General features: G+C 36.9%; 5 protein-coding genes across 10 annotated transcripts; all 5 read left to right on the top strand.

The window, feature by feature from the left end:
* Nucleotides 1–850: 850 nt before the first annotated feature.
* Nucleotides 851–6219, top strand: LOC116845040. Of its 4 annotated transcripts, XM_032817301.1 has the most exons (6): nucleotides 851–1183; nucleotides 1818–1951; nucleotides 4589–4651; nucleotides 4737–4864; nucleotides 4946–5610; nucleotides 5971–6219. In XM_032817301.1, exons 4-6 carry the CDS (start codon nucleotides 4831–4833, stop codon nucleotides 6121–6123), a joined length of 852 nt encoding a protein of 283 aa, XP_032673192.1. In that variant the 5' UTR covers nucleotides 851–1183; nucleotides 1818–1951; nucleotides 4589–4651; nucleotides 4737–4830; the 3' UTR covers nucleotides 6124–6219. The 4 variants fall into 4 exon arrangements, with proteins under 4 accessions (XP_032673192.1, XP_032673189.1, XP_032673191.1 ...); XM_032817298.1 differs by having other exon boundaries at nucleotides 4589–4864; XM_032817300.1 differs by lacking the exon at nucleotides 1818–1951 and having other exon boundaries at nucleotides 4589–4864.
* A 1118-nt stretch (nucleotides 6220–7337) lies between these two features.
* LOC116845047 lies at nucleotides 7338–9856 on the top strand. The gene is made up of 4 exons (XM_032817311.1): nucleotides 7338–7498; nucleotides 7615–7771; nucleotides 7853–8493; nucleotides 9413–9856. Exons 2-4 carry the CDS (start codon nucleotides 7738–7740, stop codon nucleotides 9557–9559), a joined length of 822 nt encoding a protein of 273 aa, XP_032673202.1. The 5' UTR covers nucleotides 7338–7498; nucleotides 7615–7737; the 3' UTR covers nucleotides 9560–9856.
* A 3019-nt stretch (nucleotides 9857–12875) lies between these two features.
* On the top strand, nucleotides 12876–15400 carry LOC116845045. Of its 2 annotated transcripts, none has more exons than XM_032817307.1 (4): nucleotides 12876–13030; nucleotides 13147–13303; nucleotides 13385–14028; nucleotides 14948–15400. In XM_032817307.1, the coding sequence occupies exons 2-4, from the start codon at nucleotides 13270–13272 to the stop codon at nucleotides 15092–15094; spliced, it is 825 nt and encodes a 274-aa protein (XP_032673198.1). In that variant the 5' UTR covers nucleotides 12876–13030; nucleotides 13147–13269; the 3' UTR covers nucleotides 15095–15400. The 2 variants fall into 2 exon arrangements, with proteins under 2 accessions (XP_032673198.1, XP_032673199.1); XM_032817308.1 differs by having other exon boundaries at nucleotides 12922–13030; nucleotides 13156–13303.
* Nucleotides 15401–15894: 494 nt separating this feature from the next.
* Nucleotides 15895–18423, top strand: LOC116845046. Of its 2 annotated transcripts, none has more exons than XM_032817309.1 (4): nucleotides 15895–16062; nucleotides 16179–16335; nucleotides 16417–17060; nucleotides 17978–18423. In XM_032817309.1, exons 2-4 carry the CDS (start codon nucleotides 16302–16304, stop codon nucleotides 18122–18124), a joined length of 825 nt encoding a protein of 274 aa, XP_032673200.1. In that variant the 5' UTR covers nucleotides 15895–16062; nucleotides 16179–16301; the 3' UTR covers nucleotides 18125–18423. The 2 variants fall into 2 exon arrangements, with proteins under 2 accessions (XP_032673200.1, XP_032673201.1); XM_032817310.1 differs by having other exon boundaries at nucleotides 15899–16062; nucleotides 16165–16335.
* A 125-nt stretch (nucleotides 18424–18548) lies between these two features.
* On the top strand, nucleotides 18549–20958 carry LOC116845050. The gene is made up of 3 exons (XM_032817314.1): nucleotides 18549–19042; nucleotides 19117–19683; nucleotides 20133–20958. The coding sequence occupies exons 2-3, from the start codon at nucleotides 19385–19387 to the stop codon at nucleotides 20182–20184; spliced, it is 351 nt and encodes a 116-aa protein (XP_032673205.1). The 5' UTR covers nucleotides 18549–19042; nucleotides 19117–19384; the 3' UTR covers nucleotides 20185–20958.
* Nucleotides 20959–21491: the final 533 nt, after the last annotated feature.

Here is a 21491-nt window from a genome sequence, read left to right as displayed (position 1 = left end):
ATATATATATATATATATATATATATATATATATATATATATATATATATGTATATATATATAATCTGAATATTCCGACGTTGTGAAATGTGCGATAAGATTACGGTGCTATCTCGAAAAATACCCGTGAATTAATTTTTCGTTCTACCTAATCATAATTGTCGCCTGAATTGAATACCTAACCGCATGTTCTCATAAACTTTTCTGCAAACTTTTCGTATCTTTTTTGGCATCAAAACTAAATTTTGAAAGTGTAGTAGTGATCTTTGAACTTTTCCTGATTGAACCATTCACAGTTTCAGTATGTAGAACCTGCATAATGTTTGTATTAAGCAAATATTGCACTAACTGACAGCTCAAAATTAAAATTTATATAAATTTTTTTCGTTTTCGTCACATATTGAGCAATGCTCCAATTAATTTTTGCGTGTACTTTTGTTGTGTAAAAGCGCTTATAATTCCGTGCAAGCAACTAGAGGTAAACTTTGCAGAAAAAAGTCAATGTTTTTTTTCATATCCGGCATCCCTTTAAGACTTCATGTTTGTGACATCTATATACCCAATAAAAAATGATTCGTTGATTAACGTCAAAATGATATCAAATTAACGTCAGTTTGATGATTTTATTCGGGAAATGTAGGACCTGAGGCCGTATTCTTGACTAATATCCTATACGATATTTCGATAAAATACTATAGTATACGTAACATGAACTATAGCTTTTCATCGAAATTTTTCGAGAATAAGGCCCCAGAGCGCTGCCGTTTGGCTTGAACACGCGACCCCTCGTTTTCTTGAGCCGACCGGCGACCACTCGTGGCGCTTCGAGGCGAGAGATGACGTTGGAACGCAGCGAGGTGGTGGCGCGATGCAACGGTAGAAGGTGTGTAGACAAAGGGGGGCCTGCAGGATTTTTCCACAGTTTTTGGTGCGTCGTCTCGTGCACTAGGACAGCTCTCGAGAATAGGCCAAGCGAAGAATACAACTTGCGGGAATCTCTGATGCCCAAATGAGGGATTCAAAGACTGTATTCGTGAAGTAGTGTGATCGTTCTGAACTCATTAGTAGCGGGGAGGTTCATTACGACAGCGCAGGAGTCTCAATTGCGGACGCCTCATCCGCCATTGTGGATCGATGACACATCACAGTTCATGCGTTGTCCATGCGTGTTTCTTCAAAGCAAGTAAGACAGTTTCGGGGTACTAAAACCGTTTCTCGGTCCCTGACGCTCTCCAAAATTAGCACTTACTCAAACTGTTGTACGACCATAATCCAAACACCTTCATAGCGGAGAGACAGTGGCTTACAACCACTGGGAGATGTCTGAGGTCAACTCTGACATATCTTTTCTCCATGCTCCAAATGGTCATAATAAAGGGGGTGATTGGCCAACCCAAATAATAGTTGCAATCGACCAGAAGATCTCTGGAAGATTCAATCACTCATTGACCATAAACTGACCGAATACAATCTTCAGAGATTGAAGATCTTTGCTGCCGTACTCTCACTGCAGCGTGTCGTGAGCCTCAGAAAATCCAAGAATTGACCGGACAAGTCTCCGGAGATTCCGGACGTTGAATTGAACCGCCCGGGCTCGTCTCCGGAAGTTTGATTACCTATGCTCTCAACTAACATATTTCGTTTGACATTAGCATATACTATAACTATAATAATTTTAAATATATGTCATTTTGCTCATTTTTAGTTAGCATAAATTCTTATTCTTAATTCCAACTGATGTTGCCTTAATTATTGCTCCCCAGCCACACTCCCGTCAAATGAATCCGTTAGTAAAATCAATCTTTCCGATTTCACAGATTTCAACGTCGATTTGATTGAAACGTTGACAGTGAATTGACAGTGGAAGTTCTAAGCGTGGCGCTTGGTTTCAACCAATCGTATACGATAGTACGCAGCGAAACAACAGTTCTTTGCGTCTCTCGTACTGCACGTAAGACGGCATTGTGCTTTAAATTAACATATTCTTCTTGATATAGAGGAACACAATTAGAATAATATCTCACGATAAATGCACGATTGGTTTCCTTTAATGAAAGATGAATATGCTTTCTGTAAAATATTTCTTTTAGAACATGGGGTTAGAGGAAAATTCATTTTGTACGTAGAATATTTTTTTTGAGTGTTTGTACTTCTGTTTACGGTGTGTGATAGATGATAGGTAAGTGTGTAGAGAGAGTGTAAGAGAAAGAGAGAGAAAGGTTTGGTATTAAGGAGTCGTGTGAGTGAGAGGGAGAGAAGGGTAGTGAGAAGAGTGTGGAAATGTGTGTGGAAGGGTGACAGGGAGGGAACAGTGAAGGGATAGGAAAGTGAGGACGAAGTTGGAAGGCAGGAGAGATTAGGATAGTGAAGAAGGGCTGGAGAGGTAGAGAGGAGGGAAATAGAGAGAGACATCTAGGTGAGTGAGTAAGGACTGAAAAGCGAAAGTAGCGGCGGGGCAATAGCTAGAGATAGGCAGAGGCATAAACTAAAGAGTGGTGAGATAGATAGGGGTCAGAAGGAAAAGAACAACAGGATTAGAAAGAGAGGATAAGAGGAGAGGTTGAAGAAAAGGGATATGGCGGAAAGGAATGAAGGGTCAATGCAGAAGGGGAGAAGGGGTTTGTTAAAGGAGAAAAGAAGAGGAAGTGTGGGAACATTGAAGGAGATATTTAAGAGAAAGAGGGAGAAAGAGGAGGAAGAACGGGGAAGGGAGGAGGAGGAAGTAGATAGGAAAGAGGAGGAGTGCTATGTTTTGAAGAAGAGAAGGAGGACATGGTGGTCCCCACAGAAAGAGGAGAGAGGAGGTGAGGCGGAGGGGACGGGAAGAGGAAGGGAGCTGGATGACTGCAGGAGGGAAATGAGGGAGATGGTGAAGGTGATAAAAGAGATGAAGGAGGAAATAGATAGTCAATGGAAAGAAATGAGGGAGGAGCTAGAGGAGATGAGGAGGTTGTTGGGAGTGAAGGAGGAAGTGTGGAGAAGAGAATGAAGAGCTAAGAGGAAGAATAAAGGAACTGAAAGAGAGAATAGAGAGGAAGGAAGAGAAGATAGCGAGAGTTATGGACGAAGGGGAGAGAGAGACAGGGGAGCTAAGTGAGAGAGATAAGAAAGGTGGAAAAAAGGGTGGAGATGAGAGAAGGAGAAGAAAAAAGAAGGAATATAATGGTAAAAGGGATGAAGGGGGAGGAGAAGAAAGTAGAGGGGAGAATAAAAAAAATAATGAAGGGGATGCGGATAGAGGGAGGGATAAGGGATGTGAAGAAAATGGGGAGAGGAGAGGGAGGTGGGTGGGTAAGGATTAGAATAGAGAAACTGGAAGTGAAAAAGAAGATAATGAGGAAGAAGGAGTGGGAAAAGAGAAAGGTGTGGATAAGAGATGATTTAACGTGGAAGGAAAGAAAGATGAAGTGGAATTTGGAGGAGATTGTTAGAATAGAGAGGGGAAAGGGAAGGAGGGTATGGGTAAGGTACGGAAAAATACAGATAGATGGGAAGTGGTGGAGTTGGGAGGAGGATGATGAGAGGTTGAGATTGAGAGATGGGGAGGTTGGGAGAAGTGAGGTAACGGGGGAATCAGATTAGAGGAAAGGAAGAAGGGAGGGAGGGGGGAAAAGAAAGGAGGAAGGATGGAAAGTAGCGTTATGGAATGTAGCGAGATTGGGGAACAAGGACAAGGAATTCTGGGAGAGGGTGAAGAAATAGGAGGTGGTAGTGATGATGGAAACGAACGTTGTACACTGAGAGAAAAATTATCTTAAAATCAACAAACATTTCCTTGGTGGGTGCCATTAACATATTTACTTAAATCTACATTCTCTTTACTTAAATCAAATATTGTTTACTTAATTCAAATAAACAATATTTGATTTAAGTAAAGAGAATGTAGATTTAAGTAAATATGTTAATGGCACCCACCAAGGAAATATTTGTTGATTTTAAGATAATTTTTCTCTCAATGTAGTGATGATGGACTACGGAAGGAATATAGATGGAAAGTACAGATGGCGGGAAGAAGGAACAGAAAGGGGAGGGCGAGAGGAGGAATGTTAGTAGGAGTGAAGAAGGACTTAGGAGGGATAAAGTTAGAGAAAGAGGAGGAGAAAAGGAAGGGAGGATAAAAAGGGAAATTATCAGGGAAGGATGTAAGTGGATGATTATAGGAGTATACATAAATGGGAATATATAGAGGAAGCTAGAAGGGTTGAAAGAATGGATGCAGGATAGAGAAGAAGGGAAGAAGGTGGTTATAAGAGGAGACTTTAATGCGAGGACGGAAGAGAGGGGTGGGTGGAGTGAGGGAGGAGCAAGGAGGGCGGAGGAGATTAAAGGACGAAAAGGGGAAGTCAAGAAGTTGCTACAGGCAATAGAAGAAAGAGGATTCGTGAATTGGAATAATATCTTATAAATACACGATGAGTGGTTCCCTTTAATGAAAGATAAATATGCTTTCTAAAATATTTCTTTTAGAACATGGGGTTAGAGGAAAATTCACATTGTACGTAGAATATTTTTTTTGGCTGTTTGTTTGCGTCTATTTCTTACGGTAAAGCAGCTTATAAACTTTGATGGATATCTCTGTTCGACATAGGAATGATCGTCTTCAAATAGGATAAAACATGTCGACGGCAACATATACAATCTGCCAAGCAAGGTAAAAGATTTATGACAAGAAAGCCGCCTGAATTTTGCTTCTGAAATCTCACTCGTCCTTTCATCTTGTCCAACACACTCTCCAGCATTTGAGGAGTGCATCACGCAGAGTAGCACTTAGCGCGAGAATTGCAGCCAAGCGAAATCGATCACAGTTTGTGATCAGATTTCTTCATCATCATGGCAACTTTACAGGTGATACCTTTTCTCCTAGGTAAGTTGCGAGTTCCGTTGCTCGATTAAGCTTTGATACGATTTCATTACAACTACTAATGTTATTATCGGTCTTCTCCAGCCACGGTAGTTCCGAGTAGCGAAGCAACCAACAGTTCTGTATTCACATTCAACGTGTCGATACATATAAAACACGACGAGGTAATGAACAAACTAAATACGCCATATGACAATACCCTGTTTATCATTGTCGTGTGTGAGTCGTCCTTGTTTCCTAATCTGGATTGTTTCATCGAAAAAGTCGAGTTTAATTATAAAAAGGACTTTCCCAATGACGACTTCGTTGTGCCTTTCATCACCTACAAACGAACACAGTTCGTAATAACACTCGATATGTACAAAGTGCAATGTTACATCGATATGCAAGAAAGCCCGAATAAGTCGTTTCTGCGAGACATCTGCGAGATGGTCGGGGATCAGCTGAATATCGGTACTGACATAGTAACGCCGAAGGGAAATTACTTTACAGCGATGGAGAATTCCGCCATCGGCAAATGCCTGACGTTTTACCAAGTCTACTATCGACCTGGCTATGTGTCCAACAACTTTTTGGAACATGTCCGAACATTCCACATATTAGGCAACAAGGATTTCAAGCTTATTCCACACCATACTTTGCACGTTAGCAAATATAGATATATGGACAGTTGCTCTCCGCCGCATGATTATATGTTGGGAAAAATGTTCCGGCCCTACTACATTCCAAATTACTACGTCTCGAAGCTAGTACGTATTGAAGAATTCATTTATTATTCATGGATATGATTCGCATGATTTGAGAATATTGGCAGCGATTGTTGCAGACGTCGGTCGTCGCGCTGAGTTTCTTCTTTAGTTGAATAGCTTTGTTAGTTTCAGTAGCTTTCATAACATCAAAACATAACATTAACATAATTGAATCTGGGCGATAGAGAATTTGCTTACGACCTGAGGATGAATTGATGCATTCACATTTATGCGTTTTTTGCACTAACAATGTGCAATTAATATACTTTGAGAGAAAAAGAGATACATCGAATAAATTATTTGGAACTGTAAAGTACTACGAGTGATGTAATCTTGATTATGTACAATTGTTTGTTGCAGGACAAATCGCACTCTCGAATGTCGTTCACTATGCATTCCTTTACTTCCATGACAGAAAGGACATTTGAAATACGTAACAGCCTCAAAGAAGTTGCTGGAGTTATTCATGAGAGAATTACACTCGAATTAGCATCGGTGGAAGAAAAAACATGATAAAGAAGATATTTTGTCCCTATTACTTTTAGATTGCTACGGTCTCAGGACGATATGTAATAATTTGTCACAAATATATTAATTGCTGTACAAGTATATTAATTGTTATTGTTTCAAATTAATATTTCAACATATCTAATTTTACAATCTTCCGCAAATTACATAATCTATTGCAGATTCACAATGAAGATGTAAAAGATCTATTGGAATACTTCTAATATTAATGTCACCATTAGTTTGTTAAATAATTGTTTCAATATAGATAATTGTTTCAGTATAGATAGTTTATATGATATAGCAACTTTTGATTTCTAGCATTACATCTTACATCACATATTACATTATATCTTTTATACATTTCTAGCATTACATCTTTTACGTTTGTGCGATTTAAAATTATATTCATTATAAATCAAGAAACTACTTTTGAATATAGTTTTACCTAATGCAATTGCGTGACAATCAGTAACCACCTTATTGTAAATGTTTATGTATCATTCAATTACCATGCAATTAAATACGGTAAAACAGCAATGAAAAGTATTTGGCCCATGTTCGTTCGTTTCATTAAATTTGTCTTTATTTTTAAAATATTGAAATTATTAAATTAGGACATACCCAAGTAGAACAGAAAATTACGATGGCGAGAAAATAAGCGAATTGTGCTTGAAAAGCTTTTTAATCATTTCGGCATTATCTTGACCTTTCGGTGGTTTTAAATCAAAATCGTACCGAGCAATGTTTACCGACATATATGAGATTGACGATGACAGAGCAACAGAAATAACTGATAATGACAATTATTAAAAATTGATGGTATCATCCACATATGAATTATTACACGATATATATCTCCTTTTTCTTCTATATCTTCATCATCGTCTAAATACCATTATACGCGTAACAGTTTATCACAAATGATTACTAAATAATTAAATAACTTATATCTTTCACTATATAACTTTTAACTTTTAACTTATAACTAAATAACTTATATCTTTTTAATTCTGCACATTACAGATCATCAGTTCATAAATTTCGCATTAATGCTACTTCACGTTCTACAAGTGTATGCGCGGACATGTTAATCGTAGATATATAAAACAATTGAAAAAATTAAGATTCATATTTTCACTACGACTCTGTCAATTTATTTGAAATTCTTGTTCAGTTACGTGTTAGTTTTTATTATGTGTTAGTTTCTAGCTGTTATTTTATAGCTGGAAAACGTTTCGAAAGGCGCTTTTGTCCCGACACAAATGATAATCGCTCTTCAGTTGCGAGGTGTCGCAGTATAAATATTCGCGAAACCAAGCGTTCGCAAGTTGTTTCTGCGGCGCACACGTTCCTACCACACGCGAGGGCTATATACAAGGTGAGAAAGTTCGTTTTTTCAATAAACAAAGAATCGATTCGCTCTTTCGCGCTGTTCGAATTTCTTTTCTAAAATTCTGTTTTCGTTTGCATCTCGCCTGAACACGCATTCTTTAGCGTCTACAAAGAATTGCACGTTGCACGTGACCTTACGCGAAAACTGAAGTTGCGAAGATAGATCGATCTCGCGGAAGCAACCTCACAGAGACACCAGCATTATTCAGTAATTAGCGAATCACGATGATAGTTATACCGATGATACCGTTTTTCTTAGGTCAGTTAAACGTTCCGTTACTAGGTTAAACCTCGGTACGGTCTCATTACAACGAGTAATGTCATGCTCGACTTCTTCCAGGCTATCTTGCACGGAATACAAACACCCCTGGGATCTCGTACATATTCCACGTGCGGATAGAAACGTTATTATTAGGATACTCAGGAACAGCTATTAATGGAAGCAACGCCGGCCTGCAATTCAATCTGAAGTGTGAACCGTATATGGATCAAAATTTAATATGTCACATCCCGAAGATCATTTTTTATTCACCTAGAACTGACTCTGCACACATAATAGACAAACTCAGCAACACATCTTGCATAATGAACTTCCAACCGTACGGAGTAACGAATTATCACGTATTCTCGGAAAATATGGAAAACAAGGAAACTGTGTTGGAAGTATTCCGGTTTATCGGGCATCAGCTGAGCGTCGGTGTTGACCTCAACAATTGGGGCTACGAATTCAGCACGATAGAGGACACCGTTATCGGCACATGCGCGACAATTTACAAAATAACTCGAAATAAGGCTTTCAATTATATAAGTTATTCTGAGCTGGTCTCCTTAATTGCAAAGGAAAGATACATTATAAAGGAGAACGAATTCCTCCTTATTAATAAACTAAGACGTGTGGAATATTGCACACCGAAGGACAATTCTATCCTCGGAAGGATCTTATGGCCCAACCTCATAACATCGAATATCATCGCGAAGCCGGTACGTATCGATGAATTCATTTAGGCCCTCGTGGTCATTTAAACTCAGGAGTTTCGAATCGCACGACTCGACTACGTCAACAGAGGCGTGTTTTCGTTTCGTGACCACGGTAGCATTTGGTTGCTTAGTTTGGTCCACTTAACACTCGCAAAACCACGAGCCTCATCCTATCTTTGTTGCTCGAGGCGTTGCGAGAGTTAAGTAGACCAAACTAATCAACCAAACGCTACCATCGTCACGAAACGAAAAAACGCCTCTGTTGGCCGTTGCATCGACTCCTTTTGTTTCCCTTGTGCAACAGTTTAATCGTAGTCAAGAAACTGTCTAAGGATACGTGGTAGGGATCAATAGATTAAGTTAAGTTCAAAGTCAACTTTCCGACATACACCTAGTCCTAGACACAATGTTGTTATAGTTTTGGTCTTCAAATACAAATATGTTCAAACATTTAGCGTAGAAAATATGTATCTTATGTTGCTATACATTATGTTAGAATATTCTATGTTGAATGTTTAAACACTGAAGGCCGGTTTTTTCAATGATAGTTTAAACTTGGATTCAAGTTTAATTTCTAACAATGCTTTTGTTTTATTTAAACAGAGTTCAAGTTGAAATCTAAGTTTAAACTAACATTGAAAAACTGCTCCTTAAAGACCAAAAATAGTGAGAACGTCCAGAATTAGTCACGTGACATTGATAATTTTACATTGTGCGTGAATTAATTTCGATAACGATCTCCGGGCAACTCGTCTCGACATTCAATGCATTAGACATAGTTGTGACGAAGAAAGTTAATCAATATAAGTACATATATTAGCATTTATTAGGTAATTAATACATTTTGTCAAATCGGCTTGTGTGATTATGAGATTATAAGTATATTCTCGAGTGTGTTTGTATGCATTTTTGTTTGTTGCAGCAAAGCTCGGAGTCTCAAATGACATATACTTCACACGATTTCTACACCAAGACTATAAATGAATTTCATCTCTATAGTGAGCAACATAGGATAGTTGGCTCTGTCCAGGAAACGATTAATCTTAAATTGGGATGGATAGAAAACTGAAAAACGCGACACGAATATCGCATCTATTCGTTCAATGAAACGCTGAAGATTACACTCAATGACCTCAATTTGGTAACGGGCAAAATTACACGGAGGATGTATTTTTAATTCGTTTTTAAAATATTGTTGACATGCAGTATTAAACTGCATAAACTGTTACTAACTACGAAAACACGATATATATTTCTTACTCTTTTATGTCCTTCGGTACTTATTGCTGGTATAGATAACAATATACAGCCTTTGTTATGTTGTTATTTTTTCTATAATAAAATTTATAATTTTGCCGCCCGATAACTTCTCCGACTTGCTTAATTCTTCTCTTTATAAAAAGAGAATCACCAAATAATAAATTTCTTATTCTTATTACCTCGTCACTCACTTATGTGTACATATATGTGTCTCAAGAGCGTAATTAAAAATATTTCATGAGTCCATTACTAATGCAATCATACGAAACAAATAGAGGTAAACGATTTATTAGGACTTTCCTTCGTCGATATTGTCTATTAGTTTATTATGTGTATCGTTATATCTGTCATACATTATCGTAGCATCTGTATATGTTTGTGTTTTGTTTGTGTCTATTTCTTACGGTAAAACAGCTTATAAACTTTAATGGATCTCTGTTCGACAGAGTAATGATCGTCTTCAAAAAGCATAGAACATGTGGATGACAACATCTGCGATCATGCAAACAAGGTAAAAGACTTATAAGATAAGAAAACCACTGAATTTTGCTTCTGATATCTCACTCGTCCTCTTATCTTTTCAAACGCACTCTTCAGCATTTGAAGAGTGCATCACGCAGAGCAGCTCTTAGCACGAAAATTGCAGCCAAGAGAAATCAATCACAGTTTGTGATTAAACTTCTTCTTGGCAACTTTACAGGTAATACCTTTTCTTCTAGGTAAGTTGAGCGTTCTGTTGCTCGATTACTTTGATACGATCTCAACTACTAACGTTATTATCGGTCTTCTCCAGCCACGGTAGTTCTGAGTAGCGAAGCATCCAACAAATCTGTATTGACATTCAAAGGATACAGATAAAACACGACGAACTATTGAACAAACTAGATACGCCATATGACAATACCCTGTTTATCATTGTCGTGTGTGAGCCGTCCTTATTATTTGATCTGTATTGTTTTAGCGACAAAATTAAACATACTTGTAAAACGGACATTTCCAATGACAACTTCGTTGTACCTTCTATCATCTACGAGCGAGTACAGTACGTAATAACATTTAATATGTACAAAGTACAATGTTACATCTATATGCAAGACAGCCCGAGTAAGTCGTTTTTGCGAGACATCTGCGAGATGGTCGGGGATTAGCTGAATATCGGTACTGACATAGTAACACCGAACGGACATTACTTCAAAGCGATGGAGAATTCCGCCATCGGCAGATGCCTGACGTTTTACCAAGTCTTCTATCAACCTGGCTATAATGTGTCCGACTACTGTCTGGACCGTACATTTCACATATCAGGCAACAAGAATTTCAAGCTTATTCCAAACCACACTTTGCACGTTAGCAAATACAGATACATGGACAGGTGCTTTCCGCCGCGTGATTATATGTTGGGAAAAATGTACCAGCCCGAGTACATTCCAGATGACTGCGTGTTGAAGTTAGGACGTATCGATGAATTCATTTAGTATTCATGATTATTGAGACTTTGATTCGCATGATTTGAAAACGTTGATAGTGATTTTTGTAGACGTCGATCGTCGCTGAATTTCTTTTTTAGTTGAATAGCTTGATTAGTTTCTGTAGCTTTCATAACACAAAAACATAACATAAACATAATTGCTGGAATCTGCGCGATAGAGGATTTGCTCGCGACTGGTGCATGAATTAATGCATTCACTTTTATGCATTTGCATTAACAATGTGCAATTATCACACTTTGAAGGAGAAAGGGATAGGTCGAATAAATTATATGAAAATGTAAAGTGTTACGAGTTGATGTAACCTTGATTGTGTGTGTGCGCGATTATTTGTTGCAGAACGAATCACACTCTCGAATGTCGTTCACTATGAATTCCATTACTTCTATGAAAGAAAAGGCTTTTGAAATACGTAACAGCATTAAAAAAGTTGCCGTTGATATTCATGAGAGAATTACACTCAAATTAGCATCGGGGGAAGTAAAAATATTATAAAGAAGATATTTTTTCCCTATTACTTTTATATTGCTACGGGCTCAGGACGATATGTAGTAATTTATCACAAAGATATTAATTGTTATGCAAATATATTAATTGTTATTATTGTAAATTAATATTTAATCATATCTAATTTTACAATCTCCTGAAAATTACGTAATCTATTGCAGATTCACAATGCAGATGTAAACGATTTATTGGAATACTTCTAACGTTAATGTCACTATTAGTTTGTTAGATAATTGTTTCAATACGGACATTTGTTTATCATATGCGATATAGCATCTTTTGATTTCTAGCATTATACATATTTCTAGCATTACATCTTTTACGTTTGTGCGATTTAAAATTATATTCCTTATAAATCAAGAAACTACTTTTGAATATAGTTTTACGTAATGCAATTGCGTGGCAAACAGTAACAACATTATTGTAAATATTTACTACTCAGTTTCTATGCAATTAAATACGGTAAAACAGCAATAAAAAGTATTTGATCCATTTTCGATCGTTTTATTAAATTTGTCTTTATTTTTAAAATATTGAAATTATTAAAGTAGCGCCTGCCCAAAAAGACCAAAAAATTACGATGGCGAGAAAATAAGCGAATTGTGCTTGAAAAGCTTTTTAGTCATTTCGGCGTTATCTTGACCTATCGGTTTTAAATCAATTTCGTACCGAGCAATGTTTACCGACATATATGAGATTGCCGATGACAGAACAACAAAAATAACTGATAATGACAATTATTAAAAATTGATGGTACCATCCACACACACACATGAATTTTTCACGATATATATCTCCTTTTTCTTTTGTATCTTTATCATCGTCTAAATATCATTATACGCGTTTATAACAGTTTACCACAAACGATTACTAAATGATTAAATAACTAAATAACTTATATCTGTTTAATTCTGCACATTATAGAACATGCGTTCATTAATTTCACCTTAATTCTACTTCACGTTCTACAAGTGTATGCGCGTGCATGTTAATCGTAGATGTATAAAAAAAAGTTAAGTTGAAAACATTAAGAGTCATATTTTCACTACTCTATCAATTTAATTGAAGTTTTGTTCAGTTACGTCTTAGTTTTTATTATGGGTTAGTTTCTAGCTATTATTGTATAGCTGGAAGACGATTCGAAAGACGCTTTTGTCCGGACACAAATGATGATCGCTCTTTAGCTACGCGGTTCGCAGTATAAATATTCGCGACACCAAGCTTTCGCAAGTTGTTTCTGCGGCGTACACGTTCCTACCACACGGCACGCGAGGGCTATATACAAGGTGAGAAAGTTCGTTTCTTCAATAAACAAAGAATCGATTCGCTCGTTTGCGCCGTTTGAATTTCTTTCCTAAAATTCTGTTTTCGTTTACATTTTGCCTGAACACTCATTCTTTAGCGTCTACAGAGAATTGCACGTTGCTTGTGACCTTACGCGAAAACTGAAGTCGCGAAGATAGATTGATCCCGCTGAAGCAACCTCACGGAGACACCAGTATTATTCAGTAATTAACGGACCACGATGATAGTTATACCCATGATACCGTTTTTCCTAGGTCAGTTGAACGTTCCGTTACTCGGTTAAACCTCGGGACGGTCTCATTACAACGAGTAATGTCATGCTCGACTTTTTCCAGGCTATCTTGCATGGAATACTAGCAGTCCTACGCCCTCGTACATATTTCACGTGCGGATAGAAACGTTATTATTCGGATATTCAGGAACACGTAATAATGGAGGCAACGCCGATCTGCAGTTCAATCTGAAATGTCAGCCGTTTATGGATCAAAATTTAAAATGTCACATCGAAAAAACTACTTCTTATTCACCTAGCACTGACCCCGCACACATAATAGACAAACTCAGCAACATACATTGCATAATGAACTTCCAACCGTACGGAGTAAGCAGTTATGACGTATTCCCGGAAAACGTGGAAAACAAGGAGACTGCGTTGGAAGTATTTCGGTTTATCGGGCATCAGCTGAGCGTCGGCGTTGACATTAAAAAATACTACGGCTACGAATTCAGCGCGATAGAAGACACCGTATTCGGCATATGCGCGACAATTTACACAATAAGTCGAAATAAGGTTTCCAATTATATGTTATATTCCGAGCTGGTCTCCTTAATTGCGAAGGAAGTGTACACTATAAAGAAGGACGAATCGGTCAATATTAAGAAAATAAGGCTTGTGGAATCTTGCAAATCGAGGAACGCTGCTATCTTCGGAAGGATCTTATGGCCCAACCTCATAACATCGAATATCGTCGCGAAGCTGGTACGTATCGACGAGTTCATTTAGATCCTCGTGGTCATTAGAACGCAGGAGTTTCGATTCGCACGACTCGACTACGTCAACAGAGGCGTTTTTTCGTTTCGTGACCACGGTAGCGTTTGGTTGGTTAGTTTGATCCACTTAACACTCGCCAAACCGCGAGCGTCATTCTATCTTTGTTGCTCGAGGCATTGAAAGAGTTCAGTAGAGCAATCTAATCAACCAAACGATACCATGGTCACGAAACGAAAAAACGCCTCTGTTGGCCGTTGCATCGACTCCTTTTGTTTCGCTTGTGCAACAATTTAATCGTAGTCAAGAAACTGTCTAAAAATACGCGGTAGAGATCAATAGAACACGTTAAGTTCAAAATCAACTTCCCGACATACACCTAGTCCTAGACACAATATTGTTATTGTTTTGGTCTTCAAATACAAATATGGTCAAACATTCAGCGTAGAACATATGTATCTTATGTTGTTATAAATTATGTTAGAATATTTTATGTAGAATGTTTAAACACTGAAGGCCGGTTTTTTCAATGATAATTTAAACTTGGATTCAAGTTTAGCTTCTAACAATGCTTTTGTTTTATTTAAACGGAGTTTAAGTTGAAATCTAAGTTTAAACTATCATTGAAAAACTGCCCCTTAAAGACCAAAAATAGTGAGAACGTTCAGAATTAGTCACGTGACATTGATAATTTTATATTGTGCGTGAATTAATTTCGATAACGATCGCTGGGAAACTCGTCGCGACATTCAACCCATTAGACACAGTTGTGAAGAAGAAAGTTAATCAATATAAGTACATAAATTAGTTAGCATTAACTGGGTAATTAATGCATTTTGTCAAAGCGGCTTGTGTGATTATGAGATTATAAGTATATTCTCGAGTGTGTGTGCATTTTTGTTTGTTGCAGCTAAGCTCGGAGTCTCAAATGACATATACTCAGCACGATTTCTACACCAACACTATAAATGAATTTAATCTCTATGATGAGCAAGATAAGATAGTTGGTTCTATCCACGAAACGATTTATGTTAAATTAGTATGGATAGAAAACTGAAAAACGCAAGACGACTATGGCATCTATTCGTTCAATAAAACGCTGAGGATTACACTCAGTGACATCAATTAGGTAACGGGCAAAATTACACGGAGGATGTATTTTTAATTCGTTTTTAAAATATTGTTGACATGGAGTATTAAACTGCATAAAGTGTTACTATTATTATAACTACAAAAACACGATATACATATCTTACTGTTTTATGTCCTTCGGTGACTTATTGCTGGTATAGATGACGATATACCGCCTTTGTTATGTTGTTATTTTTTCTATAATAAAATTTATAATTTTGCGGCCCGATAACTTCTCCGACTTGCTTAATTCTTCTCTATATGAAAAGAGAATCACCAAATAATAAATTTCTTATTCTTATTACCTCGTCACTCACTTATGTGTACATATATGTGTCTCAAGAGCGTAATTAAAAATGATTCATGAAACCATTACTGATGCAATCATACGAAACAAATATAGGTAAACGATTTATTAGGACTTTCCTTCGTTAACATTGTGTATTAGTTTATTACATGTATTGTTATATCTGTCATACATTATCGTAGCATCTGTGCATCGTAGCATGTGTTTGTGTTTCATTTGTGTTTATTTCTTACGGTAAAGCAGCTTATAAACTTTGACGGATCTCTGTACGATAGAATAATAATCGTCTTCAAATAGCCAGAACATGTGGATGGCAATATTTGATGATTAAGATTCATATTTTCACAACGACTCTGTCAATTTATTTGAAGTTTTTGTTCAGTTACTTGTTAGTTTTTATTATGTGTTAGTTTCTAGCTATTATTGTATAGCTGGAAGACGATTCGAAAGGCGCTTTTGTCCGGACACAAATGATCACCGCTTCTTAGTTGCGCGATTCGCAGTATAAATATTCGCGACACCAAGCTTCGCAAGTTCTTTCTGCAGTGCACATTGCTGCCACACGGCACGCGAGGGCTATATACAAGGTGAGAAAGTTCGTTTCTTCAATAAACAAAGAATCGATTCGCTCTTTTGCGCCGTTTGAATTTCTTTCCTAAAATTCTGTTTTCATTTGCATTTCGCCTGAGCACTCATTCTTTAGCCTCTACGGAGAATTGCACGTTGCTCGTGATCTTACGCGAAAACTGAAGTCGCGAAGATAGATCGATCCCGCGGAAGCAACCTCACGGAGACACCAGTATTATTCAGTAATTAGCGGATCACGATGATAGTTATACCCATAATACCGTTTTTCCTAGGTCAGTTGAACGTTCCGTTACTCGGTTAAACCTCGGGACGGTCTCATTACAACGAGTAATGTCATGCTCGACTTTTTCCAGGCTATCTTGCACGGAATACAAGCAACCCTACGCCCTCGTACATATTCCACGTGCAGATAGAAACGTTATTATTCGGATACACAGGATCACGTAATAATGAAGGCAACGCCAGCCTGGATTTCAATCTGAAATGTCAGCTGTATATGGATCAAAATTTAAAATGTCACATCCAGAATGCCAATTCTTATTCACGTAGCACTGATTCCGCACATATAATAGACACACTCAGCAACATACATTGCATAATGAACTTCCAACCGAACGGAGTAAAGAGTTATGACGTATACCCGGAAAACGTGGAAAACAAGGAGACTGCGTTGGAAGTATTTCGGTTTATCGGGCATCAGCTGAGCGTCGGCGTTGACCTCAAAAAATACTACGACTACGAATTCAACGCGATAGAGGACACCGTTATCGGCACATGCTGGACAATTTACCAAATAAGTCATAATAACGCTCCCGATTATATAAGTTATTCCGAGCTGGTCTCCTTAATTGCGAAGGAGAAGTACATTATAAAGAAGAACGAATCGGTCATTATTAATAAACTGAGAATTGTGGAAGATTGCACACCGAGGGACGATTCTATCCTGGGAAGGATCTTATGGCCCAACCTCATAACACCGAATATCACCGCGAAGCCGGTACGTATCGACGAGTTCATTTAGGCCCTCGTGGTCATTAGAACGCAGGAGTTTCGATTCGCACGACTCGACTACGTCAACAGAGGCGTTTTTTCGTTTTGTGACCACGGTAGCGTTTGGTTGGTTAGTTTGGTCCAACACTCGCAAAATCGCGAGCGTCATTCTATCTTTGTTGCTCGAGGCGTTGCGAGAGTTAAGTAGACCAAACTAATCAACCAAACGCTACCATGGTCGCGAAACGAAAAAACGCCTCTGTTGGCCGTTGCATCGACTCCTTTTGTTTCGCTTGTTCAATAATTTAATCGTAGTCAACAAACTGTCTAAGGATACGCGGTAGAAATCAATAGAACAAGATAAGTTCAAAGTCAATTTCCCGACATACACCTATTCCTAGACACAAAGTTGTTATTGTTTTGGTCTTCAAATACAAATGTTTAAACATTCAGCGTAGAACATATGTATCTTATATTGTTATATATCATGTTAGAATATTTTATGTTGAAAATTTAAACACTGAAGACCGGTTTTTTCAATGATAGTTTAAACTTGGATTCAAGTTTAGCTTCTAACAATGCTTTTATTTTATTTAAACAAAGTTTAAGTTGAAATCTAAATTTAAACTATCATTGAAAAACTCCCCCTTAAAGACCAAAAATAGTGAGAACGTTCAGAATTAGTCACGTGACATTGATAATTTTACATTGTGCGTGAATTAATTTTGATAACGATCGCCGGGCCACTCATCGCGACATTCAACGCATTAGACATAGTTGTGAAGAAGAAAGTTAATTAATATAAGTACATAAATTAGTTAGCATTAACTGGGTAATTAATGCATTTTGTCAAAGCGGCTCATGTGATTGTGAGATTATAAGTATATTCTCGAGTGTGTGTGTATGCATTTTTGTTTGTTGCAGCTAATCTCGTGGTCTCAAATGACATATAACCTGCGCGATTTCTACACTTATGCTATAAATAATTTTAATCTCTATAATGAGCATGATAGGACAGTTGGCTCTGTCAAGGAAACGATTGATCTTAAATTGGTATGGATAGAAAACTGAAAAACGCGACACGAGTATCGCATCTATTCGTTCAATGAAACGCTGTGGATTACACTCAGTGACATCAATTTGGTAACGAGCAAAATTACACGAAGGATGTATTTTTAATTCGTTTTTAAAATATTGTTGACATGCAGTATTAAACTGCATAAAGTGTTACTATTATTATAACTATGAAAACACGATTAATATTTCTTACTATTTTATGTCCTTCGGTGACTTCTTGCTGGTATAGATGACGATATACCGCCTTTGTTATGATGTTATTTTTTCTTTAATAAAATTTTGCCGCCCGATAACTTCTCCGACTTGCTTAATTCTTCTCTTTATGAAAAGAGAATCACCAAATAATAAATTTCTTATTCTTATTACCTCGTCACTCACTTATGTGTACATATATGTGTCCTAAGAGCGTAATTAAAAATATTTCATGAGTCCATTACTGATGCAATCATACGAAACAAATACAGGTAAACGATTTATTAGGACTTTTTTTCTTCGATATTGTCTATTAGTTTATTATGTGTATTGTTATATCTATCATACGTCATCGTAGCATCTGTATATGTTTGTGTTTTGTTTGTGTCTATTTCTTACGATAAAGCAGCTTATAAACTTTGGCGGATCTCTGTTCGACAAAGTAATGATCCTCTTCAAATAGCATAGAACATGTGGATGCAAACATTTGCATCCAGGAAAATAAGGTAAAAGAATTATAATATAAGAAAAGAAAACCGCCTGAATTTTCCTTCTGAAATCTCACTCGTCCTCTCATCTTTTCAAATGCACTCTTCAGCATTTAAAGAGTGCATCACGCAGAGCAGCACTTAGCACGAGAATTGCAGCCAAGAGAAATCGATCACAGATTGTGATCAGACTTCTTCATGGCAACTTTACAAGTGATACCTTTTCTCCTAGGTAAGTTGAGTGTTCTGTTGCTCGATTATTTTGATACGCTCTCAACTACTAACGTTATTATCGATCTTCTCTAGCCACGGTAGTTCCGAGTAGCGAAGCAAACAACAAATCTGTATCGACATTCAAAGGATATAGATAAAACACGACGAAATATTGAACAAACTAGATACGCCATATGACAATACCCTGTTTATCATTGTCGTGTGTGAGCCGTCCTTATTATTTGATCTGTATTGTTTTATCGACAAAATAAAGCATACTTGTAAAACGGACTTTTCCAATGACAACTTCGTTGTACCCTCTATCATCTACGAGCGAGTACAGTTCGTAATAACATTCAATATGTACAAAGTGCAATGTTACATCTATATGCAAGACGGCCCGAATAAGTCGTTTTTGCGAGACATCTGCGAGATGGTCGGGGATCAGCTGAATATTGATACGGACATAGTAATACCGAACGGACATTACTTCAAAGCGATGGAGAATTCCGCCATCGACAGATGTCTAACGTTCTATCAACCTGGCTATAATGTGTCCGACTACTGTCTGGACCGTACATTTCACATATCAGGCAACAAGAATTTCAAGCTTATTCCAAACCACACTTTGCACGTTAGCAAATACAGATACATGGACAGGTGCTTTCCGCCGCGTGATTATATGTTGGGAAAAATGTACCAGCCCGAGTACATTCCAGATGACTGCGTCTTGAAGTTAGGACGTATCGATGAATTCATTTAGTATTCATGATTATTGAGATTTTAATTCGCATGAATTGAGAACGTTCATAGTGATTTTTGCAGACGTCGGTCGACGCGCTGAATTTCTTTTTTAGTTGAATAGCTTGATTATTTTTTATAGGTTTCACAACATAAAAACATAACATTAACATAATTGCTGGAATCTGCGCGATAGAAGATTTGCTCGCGACTGGTACATGAATTAATGCATTCACATTTATTCATTTGTATTAGCAATGTGCAATTAATACACATTGAAGGAATACATCGAATAAATTATATGAAAATGTAAAGTGTTATAAGTTAATGTAACCTTGATTATGTGTGTGCGCGATTATTTGTTGCAGAACGAATCACACTCTCGAATGTCGTTCACTACGAATTCCTTCACTTCTATGACAGAAAAGACTTTTGAAATACGTAACAGCCTTAAAAAAGTTGCTGGAAATATTCATGAGAGAATTACACTCAAATTAGCATCGGTGGAAGTAAAAACATTATAAAGAAGATATTTTTTCCCTATTACTTTTATATTGCTATGGACTCAGGATGATATTTAGTAATTTGTCACAAATATATTAATTGTTATGTAAATATATTAATTGTTATTATTGTAAATTAATATAGAATCTTATCTAATTTTACAATCTCCCGGAAATTGCGCAATCTATTGCAGATTCACAATGCAGATGTAAACGATATATTGGAATACTTTCAATGTTAATGTCACCATTAGTTTATTAGAAAATTGTTTCATTGTGGACAGTTGTCAGATGTTTATCATATGCGATATAGCATCTTTTGATTTCTAGCATTATATATATTTCTAGCATTACATCTTTTACGTTTGTGCGATTTAAAGTTATATTCCTTACATATCAAGTAACTACTTTTGAATATAGTTTTACCTAATGCAATTGCGTGGCAATCAGTTACTACAATTTTGTAAATGTTTATGTGCTACTCAGTTACTATGAAATTAAATACGGCAAAACAGCAATGAAAAGTGTTTTTGATCCATATTCGATCGTTTCATTAAAATTGTCTTTATTTTTAAAATATTGAAATTATTAAAGTAGGGTTTGCTCAAGCAGAACAGAAAATTACGGTGGCGAGAAAATAAGCGTATTGTACTTGAAAAGCTTTTTAGTCATTTCCCGTCATTTCGGCATTATGTTGGACTTTTGGTGATTTTAAATAAAAATCGTACCGAGCAATGTTTACCGACATATATGAGATTGACGATGACAGAGCAACAAAAATAACTGATAATGACAATTATTAAAAATTGATGGTACCATTCACACATGAATTATTACACGATATATATCTCCTTCTTCTTTTGTATCTTCATCATCTTCTAAATATCATTATACTCGTGAAAGTTTATCACAAACGATTACTAAATGATTAAATACCTAAATAACTTATAGCTGTTTAATTCAGCACATTACAGATTTATTAATTTCGCATTATACTACTTCACGTCCCAGACAGCACAAGACCTCCTGACGACGTCCTAAGGACGTCCTGAGGACAAAGAATGTCTTCAGTATGTCCTCAGGATGTCCTCTGGATGTCTCCTGGACATCTGTGCTATTAGGGGTTCTTCTAGTGTATGCGCGTGCATGTTAATTGTAGATGTATAAAACAGTTGAAAAAATTAAGATTCATATTTTCACTACAACTCTGTCAATTTATTTGAA

The sequence above is a fragment of the Odontomachus brunneus genome, unplaced genomic scaffold, assembly GCF_010583005.1.
Source record: "Odontomachus brunneus isolate Ranch 3 - 2012 unplaced genomic scaffold, Obru_v1 Obru_scaffold_049, whole genome shotgun sequence".
In the NCBI taxonomy this organism is placed as follows: Eukaryota; Metazoa; Arthropoda; class Insecta; order Hymenoptera; family Formicidae; genus Odontomachus; species Odontomachus brunneus.
This window is presented reverse-complemented; position numbering and strand designations above follow the sequence as displayed.

What these genes read in the sequence shown, in the direction of transcription:
- LOC116845040 (XM_032817300.1), top strand. Translation starts at nt 4,831, where the DNA reads ATGGCAACTTTACAGGTGATACCTTTTCTCCTAG. An exon ending in GGTGATACCTTTTCTCCTAG is followed by an intron (nt 4,865 to 4,945) that starts GTAAGTTGCGAG and finishes GGTCTTCTCCAG; the next exon opens with CCACGGTAGTTCCGAGTAGC. An exon ending in ATTACTACGTCTCGAAGCTA is followed by an intron (nt 5,611 to 5,970) that starts GTACGTATTGAA and finishes TGTTTGTTGCAG; the next exon opens with GACAAATCGCACTCTCGAAT.
- LOC116845047 (XM_032817311.1), top strand. Translation starts at nt 7,738, where the DNA reads ATGATAGTTATACCGATGATACCGTTTTTCTTAG. An exon ending in GATGATACCGTTTTTCTTAG is followed by an intron (nt 7,772 to 7,852) that starts GTCAGTTAAACG and finishes GACTTCTTCCAG; the next exon opens with GCTATCTTGCACGGAATACA. An exon ending in CGAATATCATCGCGAAGCCG is followed by an intron (nt 8,494 to 9,412) that starts GTACGTATCGAT and finishes TGTTTGTTGCAG; the next exon opens with CAAAGCTCGGAGTCTCAAAT.
- LOC116845045 (XM_032817307.1), top strand. Translation starts at nt 13,270, where the DNA reads ATGATAGTTATACCCATGATACCGTTTTTCCTAG. An exon ending in CATGATACCGTTTTTCCTAG is followed by an intron (nt 13,304 to 13,384) that starts GTCAGTTGAACG and finishes GACTTTTTCCAG; the next exon opens with GCTATCTTGCATGGAATACT. An exon ending in CGAATATCGTCGCGAAGCTG is followed by an intron (nt 14,029 to 14,947) that starts GTACGTATCGAC and finishes TGTTTGTTGCAG; the next exon opens with CTAAGCTCGGAGTCTCAAAT.
- LOC116845046 (XM_032817309.1), top strand. Translation starts at nt 16,302, where the DNA reads ATGATAGTTATACCCATAATACCGTTTTTCCTAG. An exon ending in CATAATACCGTTTTTCCTAG is followed by an intron (nt 16,336 to 16,416) that starts GTCAGTTGAACG and finishes GACTTTTTCCAG; the next exon opens with GCTATCTTGCACGGAATACA. An exon ending in CGAATATCACCGCGAAGCCG is followed by an intron (nt 17,061 to 17,977) that starts GTACGTATCGAC and finishes TGTTTGTTGCAG; the next exon opens with CTAATCTCGTGGTCTCAAAT.
- LOC116845050 (XM_032817314.1), top strand. Translation starts at nt 19,385, where the DNA reads ATGTACAAAGTGCAATGTTACATCTATATGCAAGACGGCCCGAATAAG. An exon ending in AAATACAGATACATGGACAG is followed by an intron (nt 19,684 to 20,132) that starts GTGCTTTCCGCC and finishes TATTTGTTGCAG; the next exon opens with AACGAATCACACTCTCGAAT.